General features: G+C 47.5%; 3 protein-coding genes across 4 annotated transcripts; 1 reads left to right on the top strand and 2 right to left on the bottom strand.

Annotated features, from left to right (window-relative positions):
• Positions 1-299: 299 nt before the first annotated feature.
• On the bottom strand, positions 300-5417 carry LOC128309939 (transmembrane GTPase Marf). 2 transcript variants are annotated; one of them, XM_053046452.1, is made up of 9 exons: positions 5069-5417; positions 3632-4474; positions 3276-3565; positions 2978-3208; positions 2792-2899; positions 1538-2461; positions 1309-1455; positions 1023-1219; positions 300-940 (listed from the first exon to the last, which is right to left on the bottom strand). In XM_053046452.1, the coding sequence occupies exons 2-9, from the start codon at positions 3849-3851 to the stop codon at positions 739-741; spliced, it is 2319 nt and encodes a 772-aa protein (XP_052902412.1). In that variant the 5' UTR covers positions 3852-4474; positions 5069-5417; the 3' UTR covers positions 300-738. The 2 variants fall into 2 exon arrangements, with proteins under 2 accessions (XP_052902412.1, XP_052902414.1); XM_053046454.1 differs by having other exon boundaries at positions 3632-4156.
• A 174-nt stretch (positions 5418-5591) lies between these two features.
• On the top strand, positions 5592-6908 carry LOC128300216 (tRNA-uridine aminocarboxypropyltransferase 2). The gene is made up of 2 exons (XM_053036243.1): positions 5592-5774; positions 6040-6908. The coding sequence occupies exons 1-2, from the start codon at positions 5680-5682 to the stop codon at positions 6731-6733; spliced, it is 789 nt and encodes a 262-aa protein (XP_052892203.1). The 5' UTR covers positions 5592-5679; the 3' UTR covers positions 6734-6908.
• LOC128300107 (synaptotagmin-4) lies at positions 6773-24690 on the bottom strand. The gene is made up of 3 exons (XM_053036122.1): positions 24651-24690; positions 10269-10950; positions 6773-9742 (listed from the first exon to the last, which is right to left on the bottom strand). Exons 1-3 carry the CDS (start codon positions 24688-24690, stop codon positions 9064-9066), a joined length of 1401 nt encoding a protein of 466 aa, XP_052892082.1. The 3' UTR covers positions 6773-9063.
• Between the last annotated feature and the right edge of the window lie 1151 nt (positions 24691-25841).

The raw sequence follows: 25841 nt of genomic DNA, 5'->3' as shown, positions 1-25841 counted from the left end.
CTATCGCAGGTTATGCGTCAACTGCGCCACGATCTATTTTTAGTAGAAACGTGATCACGTGTCGGTTGCTACAGTTTAATATGCATCTCCGGTGCAACACCTCGGCGCATCTACATTTATTCACGGAACAAAGAACGATTCGATTTTGTTTTAGTTTTGTTTTTTTTACAAATCAAACAACAGTTGAGTATAGATGTAATATTTTCTACATGTTTACCGGTACGTTGAATAGTATCATACATTACAGGAACGGACTGGGCATGCGATCAGATGTTTTCTTCCTTGTTCAGCACCATCCTTTCCAAACCACACCCTCCATTCCGTTTGCTAACTACTGCTAACGCATCCTCTAAAAGCGTTTGGTTTCATTTCTCGAGCCCACTTCCATTGCTTATTTGAAACAATCGATAGACGGTGTATACCATCGGTGGATCGGGCTGTTGATAGAAGATGAAGTGAATCATACCGTGTTAGTACGGTAACAGACGGATTTTCCTTCCACCGCAAAAAGAGATGCTGCTCAACAACTAAGCGTTTTCATAGCAACCTAAGAGGTTTTTCTAGCTGAAAAATATCTGGACTCGATTTGTACAAACGAGAGATGAAATATAATCACATGTTTATGATGTTTGAGGATGCATTCGATATTCCCGAACGATGAACAATCGATCTGGCGAATGAAACATTTAATCGTAGATCGTACAACTACGGGATTAAAGATGATGCGAAAGAAACGATTTAGTTCGCTTTGATGTAGTTGCTATCGAAAATTTCCAGCTCATTCATGATGTAGTTGGCCTTATTTTTCAGTAGCTTGATTTGTTTCTGATTAGTTTCGATCACTGCAAGGGAGCTTTCGATTTGCTTCAGTTCTTCGTTCATCTCCGTGCTGGCGGTATCCACTACGCGGCATAAGCGGGCAAACGTACTGGACAGTTCCCTAGAGAAAAGCAGATTATGACGAGTAAGTTTAAATGTAGCAACAAGGATCAGTTTGTTTCACATCTTTTTTTTTTACTTACTGTTGCACTTGATGGCTACAGTTGGCCGAGGTCAAATCGACGATCAGCTTCAGTTTACGTGTTGCGTGTTCTACGTACTGATTCTTAAAGTTTCGTTCCTTTGCCGTGTTCGTCCAGGACAATCGTTCGTATAGGTAAACGCTGCCATATATTACACCTGCGCCGACAATTACTCGCCACCCGATGGTTTTTAACATCTATATGAACGACGAATACATAGAATCAGAAAAACTATAGCTTTAGAAAAGTTTTTTACAAGAAGGCAAACATATATGTTAAGACGTACCAAACCAGCCACCACAAGACCGAGTGTTCCCTGCGATCCTATCGAGGCAATGGCCACCTTTGAAATTACCGACAGTTGCTCGTTGGTTATCAACTCATTTTCTGGCATAAGACACATCGGTGAGGTTGGAGAAAGAACCTGTGACATCTGGAAGTGGATTACATTTTGCATTGATTAGTACACTTTCTTCCTGTTACTCGTATCTGTACGCGTATTCAATTGTAATTACATTCGTTCTGCTGTCCTGTCGCTGATACTTGATCGCTTTCCGGTTATTAGCTCTAATTTTACCATTAAATCGTGCAATCATGGCCCGAATACCCCAGGAGAACCGGAATTCCAGATCCTCCTGGAAATCAGCGCACAGATTCTGGCAATTGAGCGTATATAGCATCTCGAAAGGTTGGGTGCGAACGATCACCTGATGCTGCTGGGCAGCCATCTTTTCCGAGGGTAGCAACGCTGTCATACGGCCCGTCATTTCACGCTGTGCAGTTTCCACATTCATCGCCAGTGCCGTGCTAAGCCGTGCGCGTAAGTTCGATCCCAACCCATTCTCGACGTGCGCATTGATTTCCTTCTTGTACACATTCAGTACGAGCTGGTCCGTGTGGAACGGCAGATTGAACTCGTCCACCAGCACGTTCAACCGCCAGATTTCTTCGTTTAATGCTTTCGCCACCTTCTGTTCAACCTCCTCGACCATCGTGTGAATTTTCATCTTCATCTCGCGCGTTACCTGCATCAGTGAGGTTTCCGTGTTTGCAATACGATCCGTCAGCCGCTTCTTCTGTTCGAGTTTCTGGTTGCGCAACACGTTCGCCCGCTCGTAGATGCTGTCCAACATCATGCGCATATCACTAGCAATGTTTTTGCCCCGCGAGCTGTGCTGTTCGAACTTGGTCCGTACTGCACTTTTCGAAATGCATTCTTCAAATTTGCGCTCAAAGTCCTGAAACTCAAAGTACCGATTCTGAAAGCCGTCCGCAAGTGCACCAGCGATCGGTGGAAGGCCCTCCTGTTCCTTCAGCCGTGCCTGCAGTGTTTCGCGGGCCGACACGAAAAATACGCGCTCTTCGGCCTCTTTCGGTGTGGCTACCTTCAGTTCCTTAACTAGGAAATCTATGCAACGTTCCTGGTGTTGAGCTTTAACCTGGCAAGAGAAACATTAAAAAAGAGACGAGTGTTTAGTACAATGAACGAATTATCTTGAAATACATAAAGTGGTGCAATGCAAAAAAGAGGGAAAACTATTTTACACAAATAGGGCACACGGACAGAAAAGAATGAAAGCGTGCAAGGTTAACGTTCGTTCTGAAGCGATAACTTTCGGTGCACCCGAAACGCATTTCATTACCTTTTCCAGATCCATCTTAATGCGTATTTGGTACAAAATATGAATTGTGAATGGAATCATCGGGGGAAAAAGAGTAACAATTGTATTGGAAATGGTTAACCTCGTCAATGCTGTACCGATACTCACCGATTCTTGGAATTCGGGCTCCGACGCGGAAGCATCCCATCGATTATTCAGCACAAAAATGTTCGGTTTCGATAGCCGTGTCGACACTTCATGAAAGAAGGATTTTTCCTGTAAAAAGAAATAAACAAATTTTGTTTTGTACGACCCGATGCTGTTGATGTGATGCACAATGATGAACAAACATACCGCCAAAGTCATTGTAGACTCAGCATTTAACACCAGCACGAAAACGTCTGCATTCAAGCAGTGGTTATCAATCCAATCGTCGAGATTAGGCGATACGTCCACACCGGGTGAATCAACAAACACGACATCATCCCGCAACAAGCTGCAACGTTCGCGTGGCCAATATATTCGCACCAGCGAGCTTTCGCACAGCTTCTCTTGGCACAGCGCATTTGCCAATTGTTTCACTGACTACAATGGAAAATTAAATTTCTCCTTAATGGAACTTATCGGCAAGGAAACGACATTGATCACATACCGTTACGTTCAGCTTCTCGTCACTTCCCTCCTTCACCAGGTACGCCTCTTGTCCATCAATTCCCTCCACCTGGCAGAAGCAGTTAGTCGTATGCCCAATACCACTCGGAAGTATTTTATCGCGTAACATTGCATTTATGACAGAGCTTTTGCCATTGGATGTACGCCCGAAGAACGCCACCTTCATGTTATCTCTTGCCAACACCTCCCTAATTCCTCGCACCTTGAGCACATAGCTTTTGAACTGTTCTGCTTCCGCTTTGTCCACGATTTCAGTAGCTGCGGGTAGATCTACAAAATGGGAAACAAAGCACATTTAAACAACGGAAACAAGTCTAATGTATCTATGTCTCTTACCCTCGATGAACCCGGTCGTTTCGACAACATAATCATTGATCTCGACGAAGATATCATTGATCTTCTTTTTGGCTCGTACGAAGATCTGAAGCGGTGACACGTCCGTCGCGTTGTTGTGCAGCGTCCGTGCGTTCGGATCGATAAGGGCGGCCGTTTCGTACATGGAAGCGTTTCCGTTGCCGGTTACCATCGACAGTGTGCGATTCAGGTAGGTTGCCATCGGTGGACGAACGGTGGCAAACGGTGACAGTGGATCAGGGTATTAATCACGAAACGAGAGGAAGAGCGATCACGACACGTGACAATTCTTTTCGGCTGTTTTTTGCAACAAATTTCACAACCGATCGTTGCGAATCGAATGAGGATCTTTTATCAAGCAAAGCTCCAATTCGCTCGTTACACACGCTACAAACATAATACTTTTAAAACCGTATTCTTTTCCTAATCCGGTCGCTCGTCGTATACGCTAGGAAAGATAAGTTCGATTCTTCGTTTCCACTTCACGAGTCACGCTCAGTTGTAGCGCTAGGATGACGAAAAGAAAGCGACAACAGGGTACGAAAGATTCAATCCTTCAACACCTTTAGCAACACTCCCGTTCTGGGTGAAATGAATGAATGGTATGGATAAAACAGGCTCAAAATGATAACAAACTAAGCACTTTTTTCGCGGGAACTGATCAAAAATAAATCATTTAACACGGCCAACGTCACACGGCTACGGGTAAAGAAGCGATGGGAAAGGGATCGCGAATGTGGAACTTTCCTCGCGGTGTGCACCCAACCTTATCTACTCGAAATGGGAACTCTTTCTTTCTCCTTCGTACTGGTGCTAAGCAACGAACTGAAAATAAAAAGAAATCATAAGCAAAAAATAGTAAGGAATCAGTACTACGAAATTTAAACTACGGTAAATAGCGAACCAACACGAATGGTGCCTCTATCATCCTCGTCCTATACTGCACATTGGACAAACGGTAGGAAAATAAAAACAAACCAAGTAATCAATGATTGTAGCAAACGAATGGAAAAACTAACGGGAACAAAACAGTGCGGCAAAGGTGATAATTCTCATACGTAGTAGGCATACATGAGAAACCACAGAGTCGCGACCGAGAATATCTTTTTCGGGAACGATACATCGTAATTGCGCTCCCGAACAATTGCTCTTGTTTCACCTTCTTTCGAATGAGCAAAGGCCGCGCGCGAGTGGGTTGTATGATTAGCGTAAAGGCGTGAAGAATGGTATAAAAACACAAGCATGTAAAAAAAACACCGTGTGTTGGTTTTTTTTGTGGTTCGTTCCACTCGGGAAGGAGCTGATAAAACACACGTAATGAATGAGATGGTCAGGAGTACCACAAGGAATCGTGTCGTTTTTGCTCGCAGCAAGTAGAGCTACATCCCGACCCCCAAGACGACTCCACAGCATACCAACCTGCTTTGATTCGGTCATACTTTGTCGCGCCGAGGAAGCTGCCCAATATCCTTCGAGTAATGCTGATTACACAGGACGATGACGTCCTGAACGTTGCGTTCTCTTCCTCTGCGCTACAGCATGCTAGAAAACGCACACGGCGCACTTTTCGCTACCGCTCGGTGATGATTGTGGATCACTTGGCCTGGCTAACTGGTTCGGAATGAAAGCAACTACGCTATCGAGTATGGCCGTTTTACACACTCTGCACAGCGCGAAAACACCCAATCTGGGATATTGTTTGCTCCGATTGCTGCGTTTGTGAAATCGTGATGTAACTCTTTCTGCTGTATATTCGAGGTAACGAACGATGACAAAACGTCGATGAGAAACACGAACACCGTTTCCAGTGCGTTTTTCCGCTGTCAATGGATCGCACGCACACTTTTGCAAGTGAACTGTCAAGAATTTGACGCATGGATGTTTTGTTTACGTTTTCCAAGAAACCGTATGGTTCTAAAGCGTGACATGAATGGACCAATTGTCTGGAAGAGTGAAGTATTTCAAAGAAGTCTAGAATTAAAAAGAAATATCGTGTTAAAGCTAGAGTTGCTTTTATCATCGGAGTAGATATGAGTGAATTAGCTTTAGAATCCTCCGCATGGGAGGACTTAGCCAATATCCCAGCGGATCCACCTAGGATGAGGCCTGTGTGCACCAAATGCTGGTGAGTTGGAACGTCTTGCTTATTCTTGTAATCACGGTATTTCTTTTTTATTTGCTTGACTAAAATAAAAACGATGTACTAAGAAATGTAAATACGATTATAGAAGCATACAATCAACAAATAAAAAAACTGCTTTAAAATATAGTTTCAAGATTATCGAGTAAATGACACCAAAAGTTATGTTAAGAAGGCTTTACGTGAGCATTCCTCGAAGAAAATTACAACCAAAGTGTCTCATTTATAGCTTTACCTTTTTCCCTTTTAGTCGTCCCACACAGGTATGCTGGTGTTCAGCTCTACCTTCAGAACCACTTAATCCCGGTGGTCGCATAGTACTTCTACAGCATCCTGCCGAAGAAAAACGGTCCCTACGCACCGCTCCCATGTTATCTGTTGGACTCGCGCCAGGAAAATGTCTTATTTACAAGGGCAAAAAGTTTCCCCGCCACGATATGGAGCTAGAAACGATATTGGCCGACAAACGATCCCTGTTGCTATATCCCAGCGCAAACTCTGTTCCGATCGAACAAATCGATCCGAGCGAAGGTCCGTACAATTTGATACTGATCGATGGTACTTGGCCACAAGCGAAAGCTATCTATCACAGCTCAACCGCACTACACGGAATGCGACAGGTGAAGCTCGTATCATCCGGCACGAGTAGCTACATTATCCGAACCCAACCTACCGAAGGTTGTCTCAGTACTCTAGAGACGGCAATCGAAGCTCTCAGCGTATTGGAACGAGACGATCGGTACCGGGAACATTTACTGCAACCCCTGCACGTGCTGTGCCAATTCCAGCTGGCAAACGGTGCGGTTACGCATCAGTCGAAAGAGTTCCTCATCCGCCATAACCAATACCCGAAGCTGATCGGACGACGATTGAACCGGTTGCTGAAGCAGGCGGATAACTTTAAAGATGATCCAACGGAACCTACGGAAAGCAAGTCTTCGTAGCGCAATCGAAACAGAATGGTTTTACTTTTTATACTTTTATTATACCACTTTATATTGTACTGATTTCGTAACATAAAATAGAGCATAGCTTTATTATGTGTATATATACATTCACACAGCAGAACTATTGATGACCCATCGTCTGTCTGTCTTGCAGTTACGCTCCTTAACACTACGTTGCCATTTTGACGACTGTACGGTAGTTCTTTTAAAGATTAAATTTAGTTTCAACAATTTATTTTCTTTCGATTAAAATAATCCCCAATCTTAAGTTATTAAAAACGAACCAACGAAACAAACAATAAGGTATAATGCATCAGGTTAAAAAAGCTTCGATCGTAAGAATCAGCACACTTGTGCAGGAGTGATTGACTTGCTCGAATTGAGATTCCAAATGAGTAACTCCTTCGCTTTACCAGCTCTACACTTTCTCCACATGCGTTATCAAATGTAGCTTATCCCGTTGTTTCCTTCCTTTCGGTATGAACAGAACCGTGGTTATGAAATACTTAAACTTTACTGCAACAGCGTGTGCCATACTTCAAACTTGATCCTGCAACCAAAACAACCTCTGCCCCCATCAGTTAGAAATGCTACACTCCAAAGTAATTGGTAACACACTACGTATTCACAGCATTATTCTACGTTGTTTGATTTGCGCTTACCAAGAGTTGTATCTGTATGAGGGAACAGTTTTAAAATAGAACGCATAATACTATCCTTAAAAAGAACCTTTTCGTTTGCTGGGACCATTTCGCTTATGCGATCGCAGAACTATATGTACAACGGTACCGTGAGGTTACCGCTTTTGAGATAGAAATCGAAGCTATAAAAGCACACTTACTGTTTTGTTGCCGGCAACTACCGGGAAGGTACTATCAACTTTAAAAACAAAGCGAAAGTATAACGAACACAACCACACTAGCAATCAATCGCATCGATCCGCCTGTAAGGAGGATCTACTAAACCATTTCCGTACCCTGTCACTACTAACATCTACAGTAAATTAGACCATCCTTTGTCGGTTTTACACCCTTTCTGGCCATGCATTATTCTTGCACGTACATACATACTATTCTTCCAAAGAATCCCCTACGCTAATGGTGTCCTCCTTGGGTTCTTTCATAAAGAACCAATCGTTCGCATCCGTATCTAGGCATTCAAAGGGACAGCAGTACTACTCCTACATATTGACCATAGCCACCGCCTAGTTGCAGTTTATAAGGGCTTGCTTTTAAATATTTGCATTCAGTTTGCATCTTTTGCATCTACTACTGGTAGAGTAAATATGGTGTACCAAATTGTTAGCGTTCCCGTTCATTTCCCGCCTGGAGCGACCCACCAGAGCACTATCCCTTGGCTACGGCATGATCTTAGTGTCTCACTTCTGACAATCTTTTGCGAATTGTATACTTCCAGCTGTTTTTTTTTCTTCATACAAGCCTACAGAAGCACACATCATTTAGGCTAGGAAGGGAGTAGCATCAGCGCTGGAGTAGTATCGCGTGTGTGGAGTGCTTCAGGTGCTCTATTCTTCTTGATTAGCTCATTTGCTCTCATTTAATTTCTAGCCCCAACTGGTGTTGGGAAATCGTTGGAAAAGCGTGTGAAATGCAGTTCGAGTTTTCCAAAAGTCCTCCAAATAGATTCACCGCAACTGTACGTAGCAATCAGAATAGATATCCTTCTCTATGTGATGTGCATCTTTAAGGATCTGTTTAGTGTTTGTATATAATATATGTATATAGAACTCTTTTTGTCAATTTTATTCTTAAGCTCCTTTCTACTAGTGAGAACTAATGATGGGAAGGGTGATGTTGCTTTTGTTTAAATGGCGCTGGAGGTATCGTGTGAGAAGCAGGTGGTATAAAGTGGCGTGAATCATTGGAACTGTTAGATGTTCGATGGTGTTGAGTGATGTATGTAACGCAAAATAGTAAATTCTACACGTTAGACCATCAAAAGCTAGGAGCTACTAAATACTGCACAGATTCTGCGTTGCTAATGGTAATGTGTGTTAAGATGGGCAAAATGTCAGAGAATTCCATGTAGGTGATCAAAACCGATGGCAGTCCCAAGATGTGATGTGCTCGGGACTGAAATTTGTTAATTTGACGTGCTCTTCAATAGATGCCTTGTATGAGTTTTGATTCGCTTGATGGTGGATTCATCCTGGGTGTGTATATATGCTACTACAATTGTCTATCTTGCTCTTGTTCAGTTCATAAGGGACATATAGTCATTTGGTGGTTAACCTATTAAAGGTGAAACATGCTTCATCGAATGAAGAACATAAGCGAAACAAGACCACGACCACTGGGTGAACCTTCTTATTCGCGCAGCTTGTGCCAGTCTGCTATTTGACGACGTGGCGAGTTGCACACTTCCTTCCAGTGGTTCAGAGCCGATCCATTGCTGCGTGGTCCACCCAGCTCCAGACGGCCAATCACCTCATTCTTCGTCACCCGGTCCCAGTCCAGCAGCATCAGCTCGAGCGATACACCGTCCAGCGCGGCACCGGCACCTTCGGTGGTCGGTATGTCAAACGCGAAGCTTTCGTTAAAGACCGGGCTCAGGGTGCGCTTCTTAACGTGCGTCTTCTTCTTGGCGATGCGTTGCCCATTGTACAGCAGGTAGATCTTCACGTACGGATCCGCCAACCCGGTCACGTCCATGCGGGGTAGATTGCGTGCCTTCAGCAAAACCACGGTCAATCGTGCGGCGGCCGGTTGCCAGCAGAGCGAGATCAGCAGCTCACCACGCCCCTGGGCCCGTATCTTCAGGCTGCGCGGTTGGATCTCGCGACTCAGCGCGACCTGCTGGTTCTCGATCTGCTGCAGATCTATGCCACTGAGCGGGCACACCACCTCCCCGATCACGTCGTCCCGGCTGTACCGATCGAAGCTTAGCACCACGAAATGCAACGACATTCCAGTCAGCTCGTTCAGCGTTAATCCGTAGAAGGTAAAGTCCTCGTCGTACACCGGGTTACGGGTGTTGCGTAAAACTCTGGAAGAAAAAACGAACCGTGAAGGAAATGAACGACGGAAAGAAAAGCTGCGAAAATATCCAATCATTGCGATTACTTCGCACTTGAACGCCTGCGAAATGATTGTGTACCGTTGTCAGCACAGCCCTCAGGAAGATTATGCATTTATTTTTGGAAAACATCTGTGACCGCTCGGAAAGGATGGGAAGGAGAAGCGCCGGGAAAGGGTCCCTCTAAATGGATTACTTTTCAATTCCTCGCTCGTTACTGGGGAAAACTTTCTCCGCATCTGTTGCTATATTTATCACCCCAGCTGTTACAGCTTTCATTCGCATCGCAATGGTGGCCAAAGTTTTATTACTGTCGCCGATGTTCCGGCAAGGCATGCGTATGTTTTTCTCTCGCGGATTATTCCTGCTTTCATTCCTTGACCTTCAGAATTAATTGTCCTCCATTCCATTCTCCCCGACCCCGAGGTTCGCTGTGTTGTTGTTCGCTCGTGAGGCTCGATAAGACATTCAAATCCGCGATGAAGTTGAAACTTACCTAGTTTTCACCTTGTGCTGCTTGTCCGGCAACAGCTGCAATTTCACGTACGGATCGGTAGCCGTTTGCTTTCCGTTGGCGCTTCCATTGCACAGCGTACCGCCCGCCATCGTGCTGAGTTCGGCGACCGCCGTTCCATGGTTCTTGCCCGGTAGTCCACGGCACCGGACCACCGACACCACCAGCGCACTTCGGTCGGCCAGAAAGCGCAGCTTGAACACAATGGTACCGAGCTTACCGTGCTCGATGCCGTCGCCATTCTCGCTCATCGGATCGCCCAGTTCCGACACGTCCGGGGACTTTGGTTCCAGCTGCGCATTCTTCGGAATCAGTTCGTTCTCCTCGGTGTACTTGGTCGGCGGTACAATGCTCGTGGTGGTGGTGGTCGTTGTTGCCGCCACCGTCGCCTGCTCGGTCGGTGACTGTGCCGGCAGATGGCCCGGCAGTGGCTTAATGCTTGTCGGTGACGGCGATTTCTTCAGATACTGCGGTGGTTGGCCGCTCGGCGAGCGGACCGCTTTCGGTGGCCGCGGTGGCTGGAACGGTAGCGAGGATGCTTCATGGCCCGCCTTCTTGTTCTGCCGGCGGAAGCGACGGGCACAGAAGCATGCCGTCACGGCCAATATGGCGGCCGCCGTCAGCCCCAACACGGCCGGCACAACTGAAATGAGCACAACATAATCTGAATGAACGGCAACGCGTTAATGTCCTGGAGCCTGGGACGCGTTAGCCGGACGGGAAGCGAAAGAGTTCGGGAATCGGGGCACCGGAAGCACGAACGGGACGGAACGGTCACGGCTATCAAGCATTGCCGGCACCGGAATGGTTCATCTCGCAGGTACACACAGCACCAAGATGCTCGTAAAATGTGCGAAAACACCCAAAAGCATCATAAACTTGGCAGCCAATTCATTTTGCATTGGAAGCCCAATATTCGCTACTTCATTGTTTGGTTCTGGAAGCCCATTTCCAATGCGATGGTTGATTCGTTGGCATCATTACGGCATTACGCGATCCCTGAATGATATGCCGGCATCATAAAGTTGCCCCGGTGCTTTATGTATTGAGCTGCGGTCGGTTTTTCTAAGCGACCATAAGTAGTGCGTCAAATTGAAACCAGGATCAAATGGAATAGACCGAACACGCCAGACGAGCGTGTGTGTGTGTGTACTTTAGGCATATGCTTTATTTCAAAATGGTTTATTTTTCCACACTTTATCAATAATTTTATGTGCTGCCGTATGTTGGCCTCATAAAGCTCATAAAGATAACGTTTTGAGCTTGTTCGCGTACTGAGTTCAGCTCAATACTCAGCTCAGTTTTTATTCAGTAGTAAAAAGCTTATTTAGTTCATGGTGAAATTAAATTAGAGTCACAGATAAAGTTATAAGGGTTTACATAAAAACCTTTCCATTAAAGAGAAAATAATACCACGACAAAATGTAACATTTGCCATTACGTCATTTTAAGCATTCCCTTGCAATAGAGCTTTGGAATGGAAAGCGTTTTACGGGCAAAGAAAGGAAGGTGTATCGTCCATCCAACGCCTATTTGTCTTGTTGTAAAATTTGTTAAAAAAAGGACCCATAGCTGCAATTACGCAACTGCGGTCGTTTTGTCCTGTTCTATCCAATTTCTCTTATCGCCACAATCGCCGGGGTTAGCTTAGATAATGGGAAGCCATCAGCGGCGGATCAAACGGTAGGCGGAGTAGGCAGTCGCCTAGGGCCTCGCCGTATTGGGGGCCCCAAACAACTTGTGCCGATTGTGCGATTTTTTGAAATTTAGCAGCAGAGTTAATTTATAGCACAAAATCTAATTAAAAAGGTAGAAAATTGATCGAAAATATCCTTAGATTTTATACATCCTTGGTAAGATAATATTTTTTTTATTTGATTAGCTATGTCGGCCCGGTTACACGGCTTCGCAAGAGAAGTATGCAGTGTATTCAAACTCCTTCGTCTATATCGGCACGACATCTTTAGGATGTTTAAGCCTACCATTTCTATTTTTTTTTACTTTATTTACCCCCCTTTATTTTTTTAGGATAGTCAGTGCTGCGTACGGAAGTTTGGTGGTCCAAATGAAATTTTTCCGTGGCCCTGTCTTGTACAGACCGACTGCGCTACCAATACACCATCTGGCCGCCCCGTGAACCCTTATATGCCCTTTTACTTCAACCTATTCACGTATTCTACGTCTTGAACGGGATTTCATTCATCTGCTCGTAAATGATCCTACCGTTAGATGCTAGAATAGAAACCATGCTTGTTTTCACTTCCGCAATATTTGCAAGCTATTGCCATTACGATACTGCAGCGGCGGATCAAACGGTAGGCGGAGTAGGCGGTCGCCTAGGGCCTCACCGTGTTGGGGGCCCCAAAAAATTTGTGCCGATTGTGCGATTTTAGGAAATTTTAAAACAAAGTTAAATAATAACAAAAAAAATAATTTACAAGGTAGAAAATTAATCAAAAATATCTTCCTTGGTTATATAAAACATTTGTTTCTATGTGATAAATTAAATGCATAGAAGAATATGCAATGTATGAGAAAGTATGCAATGTTTAAACACTAATTTTCCCGTTGGTCGTGAAAAATTTCTTCGAAAACTACCAGTTTTCGAATGTATAGTACCAGGAGAGCATCCACGGAAGAGGTAGCTCCTGGTACTGCGCCGTAAGGTATGCAATGTGTATACACTAACTTTGCATCCAATTTTCCGCCGTAAGGTATGCAATGTTTATACACTAACTTTGCAACCAATTTTCCGCCGTAAGGTATGCAATGTTTATACACGAACTTTTCATACAAACCAGCTATTTTCAGATTTCCGATACCAGGAGAGCATGTTGTTCAAGAGGTACCATCTTCCATCCCCCTTCCCCCCCTTCCCTTCAAACTGGCAACCAAGATGGCGGCCAAGATGAAGGACACAAGATGGCGGCCAAGATGGCGAACAAGATGGCGGACAAGATGGCGGCCAAGATGGCGGACAAGATGGCGGCGAAGATGGCGGACAAGATGGCGGACAAGATGGCGGACAAGATGGCGGCGAAGATGGCGGACAAGATGGCAAACAAGATGGCGGCCAAGATGGCGGACAAGATGCCGGCCAAAATGGCGGACAAGATGGCGGACAAGATGGCGGACAAGATGGCGGACAAGATGGCGGACACAAGATGGCGGACAAGATGGCGGCGAAGATGGCGGACAAGATGGCGGCCAAGATGGCGGACACAAGATGGCGGACACAAGATGGCGGCCAAGATGGCGGACAAGATGGCGGACAAGATGGCGGCCAAGATGGCGGACAAGATGGCGGCCAAGATGGCGGACAAGATGGCGGCGAAGATGGCGGACAAGATGGCGGACAAGATGGCGGACAAGATGGCGACCAAGATGGCGGACAAGATGGCGGACAAGATGGCGGACACAAGATGGCGGACAAGATGGCGGCCAAGATGAAGGACACAAGATGGCGGCCAAGATGGCGAACAAGATGGCGGACAAGATGGCGGCCAAGATGGCGGACAAGATGGCGGACAAGATGGCGGACAAGATGGCGGCCAAGATGGCGGACAAGATGGCGGACAAGATGGCGGACCAAGATGGCGGACAAGATGGCGGACAAGATGGCGTACACAAGATGGCGGACAAGATGGCGGACAAGATGGCGGACAAGATGGCGTACACAAGATGGCGGACAAGATGGCGGCCAAGATGGCGCACAAGATGGCGGACAAGATGGCGGACAAGATGGTGGACACAAGATGGCGGACAAGATGGCGGCCAAGATGGCGGACAAGATGGCGGACAAGATGGCGGCCCAGATGGCGGCCAAGATGGCGGACACAAGAAGGCGGACAAGATGGCGGACAAGATGGCGGACAAGATGGCGGCCAAGATGGCGAACACGATGGCGGACACAAGATGGCGGACAAGATGGCGGACAAGATGGCGGCCAAGATGGCGGTCAAGATGGCGGACAAGATGGCGGCCAAGATGGCTGACAAGATGGCGGACAAGATGGCGGACACAAGATGGCGGACAAGATGGCGGCGAAGATGGCGGACAAGATGGCGGACAAGATGGCGGACAAGATGGCGGCCAAGATGGCGGCCAAGATGGTGGACAAGATGGCGGACAAGATGGCGGACAAGATGGCGTACACAAGATGGCGGACCAAGATGGCGGACAAGATGGCGGACACAAGATGGCGGACAAGATGGCGGACAAGATGGCGGACAAGATGGCGGACAAGATGGCGGACAAGATGGCGGCCAAGATGGCGGCCAAGATGGCGGACAAGATGGCGGCGAAGATGGCGGACAAGATGGCGGACAAGATGGCGGCCAAGATGGCGGCCAAGATGGCGCACAAGATGGCGGACACAAGATGGCGGACAAGATGGCGGACAAGATGGCGGACACAAGATGGCGGACAAGATGGCGGACAAGATGGCGGACAAGATGGCGTACAAGATGGCGGACAAGATGGCGGCCAAGATGGCGGACAAGATGGCGGACAAGATGGCGGACAAGATGGCGCACAAGATGGCGGACAAGATGGCGGCCCAGATGGTGAACAAGATGGCGGACACAAGATGGCGGACAAGATGGCGGACAAGATGGCGGGCAAGATGGCGGGCAAGATGGCGGCCCAGATGACGGCCAAGATGGTGGACAAGATGGCGGACACAAGATGGCGGACAAGATGGCGGCCAAGATGGCGGACAAGATGGCGGACAAGATGGCAGCCAAGATGGCGGACAAGATGGCGGTCAAGATGGCGGACACAAGATGGCGGACAAGATGGCGGACACAAGATGGCGGACACAAGATGGCGGCCAAGATGGCGGCCAAAATGGTGGACAAGATGGCGGACACAAGATGGCGGACAAGATGGCGGCCAAGATGGCGGACAAGATGGCAGCCAAGATGGCGGACAAGATGGCGGTCAAGATGGCGGACAAGATGGCGGACAAGATGGCGGACACAAGATGGCGGACACAAGATGGCGGCCAAGATGGCGGCCAAGATGGTGGACAAGATGGCAAACAAGATGGCGGCCAAGATGGCGGCCAAGATGGCGCACAAGATGGCGGACACAAGATGGCGGCCAAGATGGCGGACAAGATGGCGGACACAAGATGGCGGACAAGATGGTGGACAAGATGGCGGACAAGATGGCGTACAAGATGGCGGACAAGATGGCGGACAAGATGGCGGACAAGATGGCGGACAAGATGGCGGACAAGATGGCGGACAAGATGGCGGCCAAGATGGCGGCCCAGATGGTGAACAAGATGGCGGACACAAGATGGCGGACAAGATGGCGGACAAGATGGCGGGCAAGATGGCGGCCCAGATGACGGCCAAGATGGTGGACAAGATGGCGGCGAAGATGGCGGACAAGATGGTGGACAAGATGGCGGACACAAGATGGCGGACAAGATGGCGGTCAAGATGGCGGACAAGATGGCGGCCAAGATGGCGGTCAAGATGGCGGACAAGATGGCGGACACAAGATGGCGGACAAGATGGCGGCCAAGATGGCGGACAAGATGGCGGACAAGATGGCGGACAAGATGGCGGCCAAGATGGCGGCCAAGATGGTGGACAAGATGGCGGACAAGATGGCGCACAAGATGGCGGACCAAGATGGCGGACAAGATGGCGGCCAAGATGGCGGACACAAGATGGCGGCCAAGATGGCGGACACAAGATGGCGGACAAGATGGCGGACAAGATGGCGGACAAGATGGCGGACAAGATGGCGGACAAGATGGCGGCCAAGATGGCGGCGAAGATGGCGGACAAGATGGCGGACAAGATGGCGGCCAAGATGGCGGCCAAGATGGCGCACAAGATGGCGGACACAAGATGGCGGACAAGATGGCGGACAAGATGGCGGACACAAGATGGCGGACAAGATGGCGGACAAGATGGCGGACAAGATGGCGTACAAGATGGCGGACAAGATGGCGGCCAAGATGTCGGACAAGATGGCGGACAAGATGGCGGACAAGATGGCGGACAAGATGGCGGACAAGATGGCGGCCCAGATGGTGACCAAGATGGCGGACACAAGATGGCGGACAAGATGGCGGACAAGATGGCGGGCAAGATGGCGGGCAAGATGGCGGCCCAGATGACGGCCAAGATGGTAGACAAGATGGCGGACACAAGATGGCGGACAAGATGGCGGCCAAGATGGCGGACAAGATGGCGGACAAGATGGCAGCCAAGATGGCGGACAAGATGGCGGTCAAGATGGCGGACACAAGATGGCGGACAAGATGGCGGACAAGATGGCGGCCAAGATGGCGGACAAGATGGCGGACAAGATGGTGGACAAGATGGCGGACACAAGATGGCGGACAAGATGGCGGACAAGATGGCGGACAAGATGGCAGCCAAGATGGCGGACAAGATGGCGGTCAAGATGGCGGACACAAGATGGCGGACAAGATGGCGGACACAAGATGGCGGACACAAGATGGCGGCCAAGATGGCGGCCAAGATGGTGGACAAGATGGCGGACACAAGATGGCGGCCAAGATGGCGCACAAGATGGCGGACACAAGATGGCGGACAAGATGGCGGATAAGATGGAGGACACAAGATGGCGGACAAGATGGCGGACAAGATGGCGGACAAGATGGCGTACAAGATGGCGGACAAGATGGCGGCCAAGATGGCGGACAAGATGGCGGACAAGATGGCGGACAAGATGGCGCACAAGATGGCGGACAAGATGGCGGCCCAGATGGTGAACAAGATGGCGGACACAAGATGGCGGACAAGATGGCGGACAAGATGGCGGTCAAGATGGCGGGCAAGATGGCGGCCCAGATGACGGCCAAGATGGTGGACAAGATGGCGGCGAAGATGGCGGACAAGATGGCGGACAAGATGGCGGCCAAGATGGCGGACAAGATGGCGGACAAGATGGCGGACAAGATGGCGGCCAAGATGGCGGACAAGATGGCGGACAAGATGGCGGACACAAGATGGCGGCCAAGATGGCGGCCAAGATGGTGGACAAGATGGCGGACACAAGATGGCGGACAAGATGGCGGCCAAGATGGCGGACAAGATGGCGGCCAAGATGGCGGACAAGATGGCGGTCAAGATGGCGGACACAAGATGGCGGACAAGATGGCGGACACAAGATGGCGGACACAAGATGGCGGCCAAGATGGCGGCCAAGATGGTGGACAAGATGGCGGACACAACATAGCGGCCAAGATGGCGGCCAAGATGGCGGCCAAGATGGCGCACAAGATGGCGGACACAAGATGGCGGACAAGATGGCGGACAAGATGGCGGACACAAGATGGCGGACAAGATGGCGGACAAGATGGCGGACAAGATGGCGGACAAGATGGCGGACAAGATGGCGGCCAAGATGGCGGACAAGATGGCGGACAAGATGGCGGACAAGATGGCGCACAAGATGGCGGACAAGATGGCGGACAAGATGGCGGCCCAGATGGTGAACAAGATGGCGGACACAAGATGGCGGACAAGATGGCGGGCAAGATGGCGGGCAAGATGGCGGCCCAGATGACGGCCAAGATGGTGGACAAGATGGCGGCGAAGATGGCGGACAAGATGGCGGACAAGATGGCGGACAAGATGGCGGCCAAGATGGCGGACAAGATGGCGGACAAGATGGCGGACAAGATGGCGGACAAGATGGCGGACACAAGTTGGCGGCCAAGATGGCGGCCAAGATGGTGGACAAGATGGCGGATACAAGATGGCGGACAAGATGGCGGCCAAGATGGCGGACAAGATGGCGGCCAAGATGGCGGTCAAGATGGCGGACAAGATGGCGGACACAAGATGGCGGACAAGATGGCGGCCAAGATGGCGGACAAGATGGCGGACAAGATGGCGGACACAAGATGGCGGCCAAGATGGCGGCCAAGATGGTGGACAAGATGGCGGACACAAGATGGCGGACAAGATGGCGGCCAAGATGGCGGACACAAGATGGCGGACAAGATGGCGGCCAAGATGGCGGACAAGATGGCGGCCAAGATGGCGGTCAAGATGGCGGACAAGATGGCGGACAAGATGGCGGACAAGATGGCGGACAAGATGGCGGCCAAGATTGGGGCCAAGATGGCGGACAAGATGGCGTACACAAGATGGCGACAAAGAAGGCGGACAAGATGGCGGACAAGATGACGGCCAAGAAGGCGGGTGGTGGGTGGTGACTCGTAGGAGGTTGATGGCGGCCCGTGAGAGGTGAGTGGTGACACTTCTGAGGTGGGTGGTGACCCGTGGGAGGTGGGTGGTGACCCTCAGGTGTCTGAGTGGCTGAGGGTCATCTCTTGAAGTACATGCTCTCCTGGTATCGGAAATCTGAAAACAGCTGGTTTGTATGGAAAGTTAGTGTATAAACATTGCATACCTTTAGGCGGGCAAAATTACCAGGTGCTACCTCTTCCGTGGATGCTCTCCTGGTACTATACATTCGGAAACTGGTAGTTTTCGAAGAAATTTTTCTCCACCAACGGGAAAGTTAGTGTTGAAATATTGCATACCTTTCGGCGGTTTTCGACCAAAATTGCTGTAGAAGGTGCTACCTTCTCCGTGGATGCTCTCCTGGTACTATACACTCGGAAACTGAAGTTTTCGAAGAAATTTTTCACGACCAACGGGAAAGTTGATGTGTAAACATTGCATACCTTTCGGCGGTTTCGAGCAAAATTGCTGTACTATGTGCTCTTCCGTGGATGCTCTCCTGGTATCGGAAATCTGAAAACAGCATCTTCCTTAAACTAGTGAACGCTCTCACGGGTTTGATAGTAGGCAATGCAATAGTGATGGGCAAATTTATTCCACACTGCAGGTGTCACCTCTTGAAAAGCATGCTTTCCTGGTATCGCAAATCAAAAAACAATTGTGTTGTTCATCGCCTAAAACATCAACATGAGCGAAACAGGTTTCTAAGAAAATTCGATGATTGTTACTGAAGAAGTGAACCGATTGAAAACTATACCTTGGGCGAAAAATCGTAGAAGACGTTGGACAAATCAGGAATCGTAAATGTACGTAAATCGTATAAAATGTGATCCAAGTAGTGGCGTTATGGTTCTCCTTAGCTCATACAAACGTTTATATATAGACTAGCTTAACGGCCCGGTTTCAGGGCTACGCAATAGAACTCTGAGTTGTACGCAAGGGAACTTTGTTTTCTATACTTTGCTGATGTTTGTTTGATCATGGAGGTAGTCTTTCAACACAAAAACTTGACTTGATTTTTGTTTTCAAATGCTGAAAGCTATGCAAATCTAACCGGTTGTGCATAACACAAATTACTATTATTATTAAATAAAATTTGCGTTGTTTGCTTAATGGGATACACAATGTTAAACAATCCACTAAATAACAAATAAATAAAAGAATCCAAATTCACAACTTAGTAACTCGCTCATTCTGTATTGCAAATCGTACTGGACTATATTCCTGTTATCAAGACTCGGATCACAAGTTACGGTGATGAACAGATCTGGTTTGCCCAAAAGCACAAACAATGATCATTGAATTTTGATACTGTGTCCTCATGTATCCGCTGCAACTGAGTGTTGCATGGCGAATATCCCGGAAGCACTGCGAGCGAACCAATTCGATGGCAAAGTGCTCCTTGAATGCTGTAGTTGTAAATTCCACCACGTGCTGCTTCTCGAAATTGGCGTACGTATGATTGTAGCTCCATTTAGAAGAGTACAGATACAGTGGTAACTGGTGTTGGTGGTGATATAGCCGGTTCCGTTATTGTATTCGAAGATGGTGATGGCCCTGGCGGACCATTTGAAGAAGATGATTAGGGGTGGCCCAGCGGCGAATAAGACGGTAGGCGGAGTAGGCCCTTTCTTACTGCGCTTTTCGCCTTGTCTCATGCCAAGTCCCCTCAAAGTTCCCCTTCCCTCCTGCATCGATTTTAAAATAAGAGGCCCCAACTATAATTCCGCCCTGGGCCTCCAAGGGGATTGATCCTCCACTGGAAGCCATCCTGCTAAGCAAGCCAGCAGCTGTGCTCTTACAGCTGTAACACAGCTTATAAAATAGCACATAATTGATGACACTTTTATCTGGAAAACACAATTTCATACCAATTGAACGTTGCTAACAAGGGTGATGGTTTCCATCGTATTGGACCGATTGGATTGGAATACACCTCCATTAGCAATGGTGGACTTTTAGTTACTTAAAGAAATGAAAGAAGCTTTGAACGTTATAGAGCCTACCATCTTGGGTAGCACTTGGAGGAATAAATTACATTTGTTTCGAACAGCTGTTTCATTTCATGTAAGTATTCTGATTTATGATTCTGGCGCAAGTTCTGAAATACTCCAAATGCGAAGCAGATGAAATTTCCATTCTAGACAAAATCGCAAGTAAATGAAATGTTATCCCTATGCAATATGCTTCCATTTTTTACGACTTTTGTGACCTTCTGTCTGCTTATCCAGCTTTTCACCCGCTCGTGGTTTAAACCCTCTTGTGAAGCTCAGCAAAACATTCGACCAACGCTGCTACTGCCTACATCGCATCGTTGTTTTACACTATGGGAGCCATATAAAAAAGAGAAATACATTTTCTCAAACCTTGCCATCACAGCAAGAACTCCATTTGCTACGGCTCCCGACACATAGTTTAACGTTGCTTCAAGTCACGATGCGCTTTCCAGCAAAAACAAAATAAAATAACGCGTGTGTTGTGCGCAAAAGGTCGAAAGCTCCGTTTTTCGACAGCACTCACTCAATCGAATTTCGGAATAAAATATTCAACCGGCTACAACCGCACGTCTAACTGTAGCGAAGAATAGTGTTCATCATTTAGTTTCCCCGGGCCGCTCGCAACATGTATAAATAAGTAAACTCGCAGAAAAGTTTCTCGAGGAAATTCGACAACTTGAAAACTGAAAGCTAAGAATAAATTCCCAAACTGTTTTTCTGAATGGTGGAACAGTCAATGGTAAAAGGAAACCAAATTGACATCGGAAAGCCTTATTGTGTCCCGTGTTTCAAACCACTCATTCAGAACGCATTGAATTTGGAATGTATTTTTATCCCTCTTGCCTATGCCGCAATTCGTACTTCAAAGAACGCTTCCATTTTAAGTTATGAAATTCCAAGCTGAGCAAGGGAAAGAAAATCATTTTCTTTCCCTCGAAGAGCGTGCTATAGCAGGTTAGGCACTCGTTACTCGTTCATGCAAATCCACTTTAATTGGATTATTGACGATTGCTGGAACTGTTTGGATAAGCCTGGCTAGCTTTCGATGCAACAAAACCGTCACCTCAGCACAACAACGTAGGTCCCAAAAGTATCAGAATTTCATTAAAACATTTCTATTTCTTGTTGGGGGATTTCTTCTGTTGATCAGGCACGTCTAACGACCGTAATCAGTAACGAGTGTGAGAACGCGTCCAACTTCAACCATATTTGCACACGGTAATCCATTATGTTGGTAAGCGCAGTTGAGTGGACTAATCGATCTGTACTAGAGGGAAGGTACCGGCTGTTCTCCCAAAATGGCATTCCACCAATAGCGTTGGCCTGTAAGTAGTCCTTCCTAACAGCGCATTTTGGGGTCTTTTGTGCTGAATGTCCGATAAACTCCTTACACTGTGCTCTCGTTTGTCGCTGCAGTGGCTTTGGATGTTTGGCTGGACGAGTGTGGACGGTGGTCAACAGCTCTCAAGGGATCGAAAGAATGGGCTACAACGTTTGGTTCGTGCACAACACCCATAACGGCCAGTTGCCACTACCACTCGTGTCCTCACGAAACGACTCCACCGTATAGGGCGCTGGCTTCCGACATCATCTTCATTGAATTCATTTTCATTGCAGATCCACACCATTCGTCTCTTGAGGTGCTCCAATCGAAATACCTTCGCGCTCGTTTGCCTGCAGTGGTGGCAGATCCGTTCCAGGGTTGAAATGGACAAAACCGTCTTGGTTGGAAGTGCGTCTTCCGTGCCGAGTGTAAGTGACAACCCGACATGCAATGCAACGTGTCTCAAAAACTAGGCACCCGCCGGGGAGAAGGAAGCTTTCTCGTAAGATCCCATCCCGCATATTGTTTGCGTCGTTCAGCGCATCTCGGCTTGTTGCTCCCATCCTTTGCGTAGCAGCAGTAAAAGATGCCGGAATGACGGGGACTTTTGTGTCATCGAAGTTCAAGGAAATGCCTCGATGGTGGCAAACGGGCACGCAGCAACGAGGTGCGGGTACCAAGGACGTTGCAATGCTACACACGAAGGCACAGCGGGAATGCTCACGGTTGGCAGTTTCGTTATAAGATGTGGCCCGATGGGTTGGATTGCATTTGCTGCGCTAGTAATGCCAACACGCCTGGACGGGGCCAATCGATAAGAAAGCTCCAGCAATAGCTTCCACACCGAGCGAACGGTGGTGGATGAAAATAAGATGTTCTTCAGTTTTCCGTTTTTTTTTGGTTGTACGTGGATTGTACCTAATGCTGGTATGATTATTCCGCGTCCAGCATTTCGAACGTGACCAGCAATCGAAATGTATCTTATGAGTACCTGCGATAGTTGACACTTTGTGGAATTAGCCCAGCCCATGAATCAATCTCTTTGGTTGGCGGTTGGCGATTGGTGGTTCATAACTTTGCGTGGGAATGTAGGATTGTTGCACGGCGAATCGGTATCCCCAGCCGAAGGCATTACATTCAATCATCCCAACCGGAGAGAGTGGATTATGTTACATCGTTACGTTTGTTTGTCTTGCTTCAGATTTTTGCTGTAGCAATGATAATATCATAACAATAACTATGTGTTACAACAAATAGAAACTCATACGAAACTTAAGCTCCTTACGCAAAAAGCTTTGAGTCTAGATAGTAAAACATTGTAGTCACATCAAATAGGAAAACAAGAGGATAATGAGTTGTACATTGCGTTTAATATTATCCAGCAAATCAGACTAGCCAGAAATATTCAAGGGGGATGAACATGTGATTAGAATGACACCAGGCAACTGCATAGCATTTTTGGGCCGTCGCTTTAAAGAATTCCAGCAACAAAATATATAAAAGTTTTCTTATATACGATAATAACTATAAAACCAATAAATACATATTACTGAGGAATTCTTTACTTTCTGAGGAATACCCTAAACAATATGAAAAGTTGAAGAAGGCAGATATAACAGAGTATCAACAGATATCGCAGATATCGAAAAGATCAACATTTCTAATTGAATGTTAGTTCTTGTCCAATGTCAATCTTGTCCTACAAACAATTTCAAAAATTTTGCTGGTTTGACAGACGATGGGATTTGTATTAAACACCTTCCGGACCTTTTCCCCGTAGCATAAAATACCTATGGCAGTCAAGGTATAACTGAGTGAGTCGTTACACTAGGAAAAAAATTTCTGTACTCAATATTGTACTGTTGAGGCACTTTTGTATATGGGAAAGGCACGATTCAGTGTACATTTGCTCCCAGAGCTGACTTATTGTTGAGCCGTGTATATCCTAATCTTCTGTTTAATCCAGTCAGAATATGCACAGACGCTTCTAGAGTATCCCCACTAGAGTCTTCGTATCGCAAACCTATGCAATGGTTGTTGTGACACAGTTGGAACGTTGTGCCATGGTTATATAGCGTATCTTGAATAGATGCCAAGAAGCTTAATCTTATAACCAACAACAACCCAAACTCCGTGATGGACATGTGAAAATGCTAAAATCACCCAATCGACAATTAATGATCCGAAATACATACTGTTTAAAATCGATGCCTGTAAACTGGGAACATTAATTTTGCATTTATTATTGAACTTGCAACGAATTCCTCTTAGATGCATGTACATTCGTTTGAGATGTTCTTGTATGTACCGTAAGAACTGTTGGTGCCGCTGAGGTATATTCAGGACATTGCACTTTTCGCACCGTATGACTCATTGATCAGATGAGTCAGTTACACCTGTACAACCTGGTGGATTGTTTGCCAGTCACATTGGCTCCAGAAAATTACCTTCAGCGTGGTACCGGACAACACGCAACTGCAGGCGTCCGACTGTCGGGTGCATTGGCACCTTCATCAGAGATAATCGTCGAGTGCAATGTCAGCCATGTCCAAAATGCTCTTTTTTATGTACATCATATGCGTGAGTTAATATTTTGCATGTATCCCGGGATAAATAAGGGGAACTTAAACTCTGGATTGCCTCTTGTCCTATCAGCATTCATATAACCAAGCTATATGAAACTTCTCCTGTTCGAAGATGTCTGCCAATATCCTACCAATGCCGCCGGACACACTCGTTCCATCTTTCGTTCCCGTCCGCGTGGGCAGAATGCCCTACAACTGAAGTAGCCCTATATTACCAGTCTCCAGCGTGTTCATGTCCGGGCCGTGGTCGCCCATCTTGTTGATGATTCCGGACTCCACCGTTTTGCCGAACTGGGGCAGGATTCAGGCAGGAAACACACTCCGCGACGTCACCACAATGCACGGAAGATTACACAATTTGCTTAAAATCCGACCAGAAGTTTGATGTCTTCCGGACACGCACACACACACACAGCACACACAGCAGGTGCACACAAACACACCAGCGCACACAATACACAGGGATATGAACGCGCGCGCGCCCACCCACTCGTACAAAGGAGGTGTCCCACGGTATTTTGTGAACCACGTAAAAACGACACTTTTCTTCACTTTCGAGACGTTGGCCGTGTGCAGCAGCACTTGCAAAACGGGAATCTAATTATTGTGACACCTGTATGCAGTACCCACCATCGTGGTATCATTTGATGCGAAAAGCAAAACGGAGAACACTGGGTTGATGTACGGATTGCGTTGCTGAACGGAACTTCGCAATCGGTATGACCGCAATGTCGCACTTTTCCTATACGTGTGAGCAAAGATTCGAGCAGGCAAATCGATAAACCAAGCGGAACTGTACGGAACGCATGCGCCATTACAGCTTCGCTCTCGCTGGCAACACAACAACGACGTCCGGAGCTTTAAAGCTCTCCCTCAACCTCCCCAGCTGTGACAGTTGCTTGTTTTCGTCGCCTACTAATTGCTCCAGTTTTTGACTCCTACGCGGCATTTGGTATGAAATTTCAGAGAGCAGACGACGTAGGAGACAGAACCGCCCTTGAAGCGACAAACCAGCCAGGCCATCTACTGATATGCGGCCGAACTTTTCCGGAAGACTTTCAACTGTCAAAAGGACACGGCTAAACTTCAACGGTTCGTCCTGGTGCTTGTAACGTCATCTCTGTACAGTGGAGGATCAATCCCCTTGGAGGCCCAGGGCGGAAATATAGTTGGGGCCTCTAATTTTAAAAACGATGGAGGGAGGGAAGGGGAACATTGAGGGGACTTGAAATGAGACAAGTCGAAAAGCGCAGTAAGAAGGGGCCTACTCCGCCTACCGTTTGATCCGCCGCTGGGCCACCCCAAATCACCATCTTCGAATACAATAATGGAACCGGCTATATCACCACCAACAACAGTTACCACTGTACCTGCACTCTTCTAAATGGAGCTACAACCATACGTGC

Source organism: Anopheles moucheti, chromosome 2 (assembly GCF_943734755.1).
Source record: "Anopheles moucheti chromosome 2, idAnoMoucSN_F20_07, whole genome shotgun sequence".
NCBI lineage: Eukaryota > Metazoa > Arthropoda > Insecta > Diptera > Culicidae > Anopheles > Anopheles moucheti.
The sequence above is the reverse complement of the archived record's forward strand: the minus strand, read 5'-3'. Positions and strand labels throughout refer to the sequence as shown.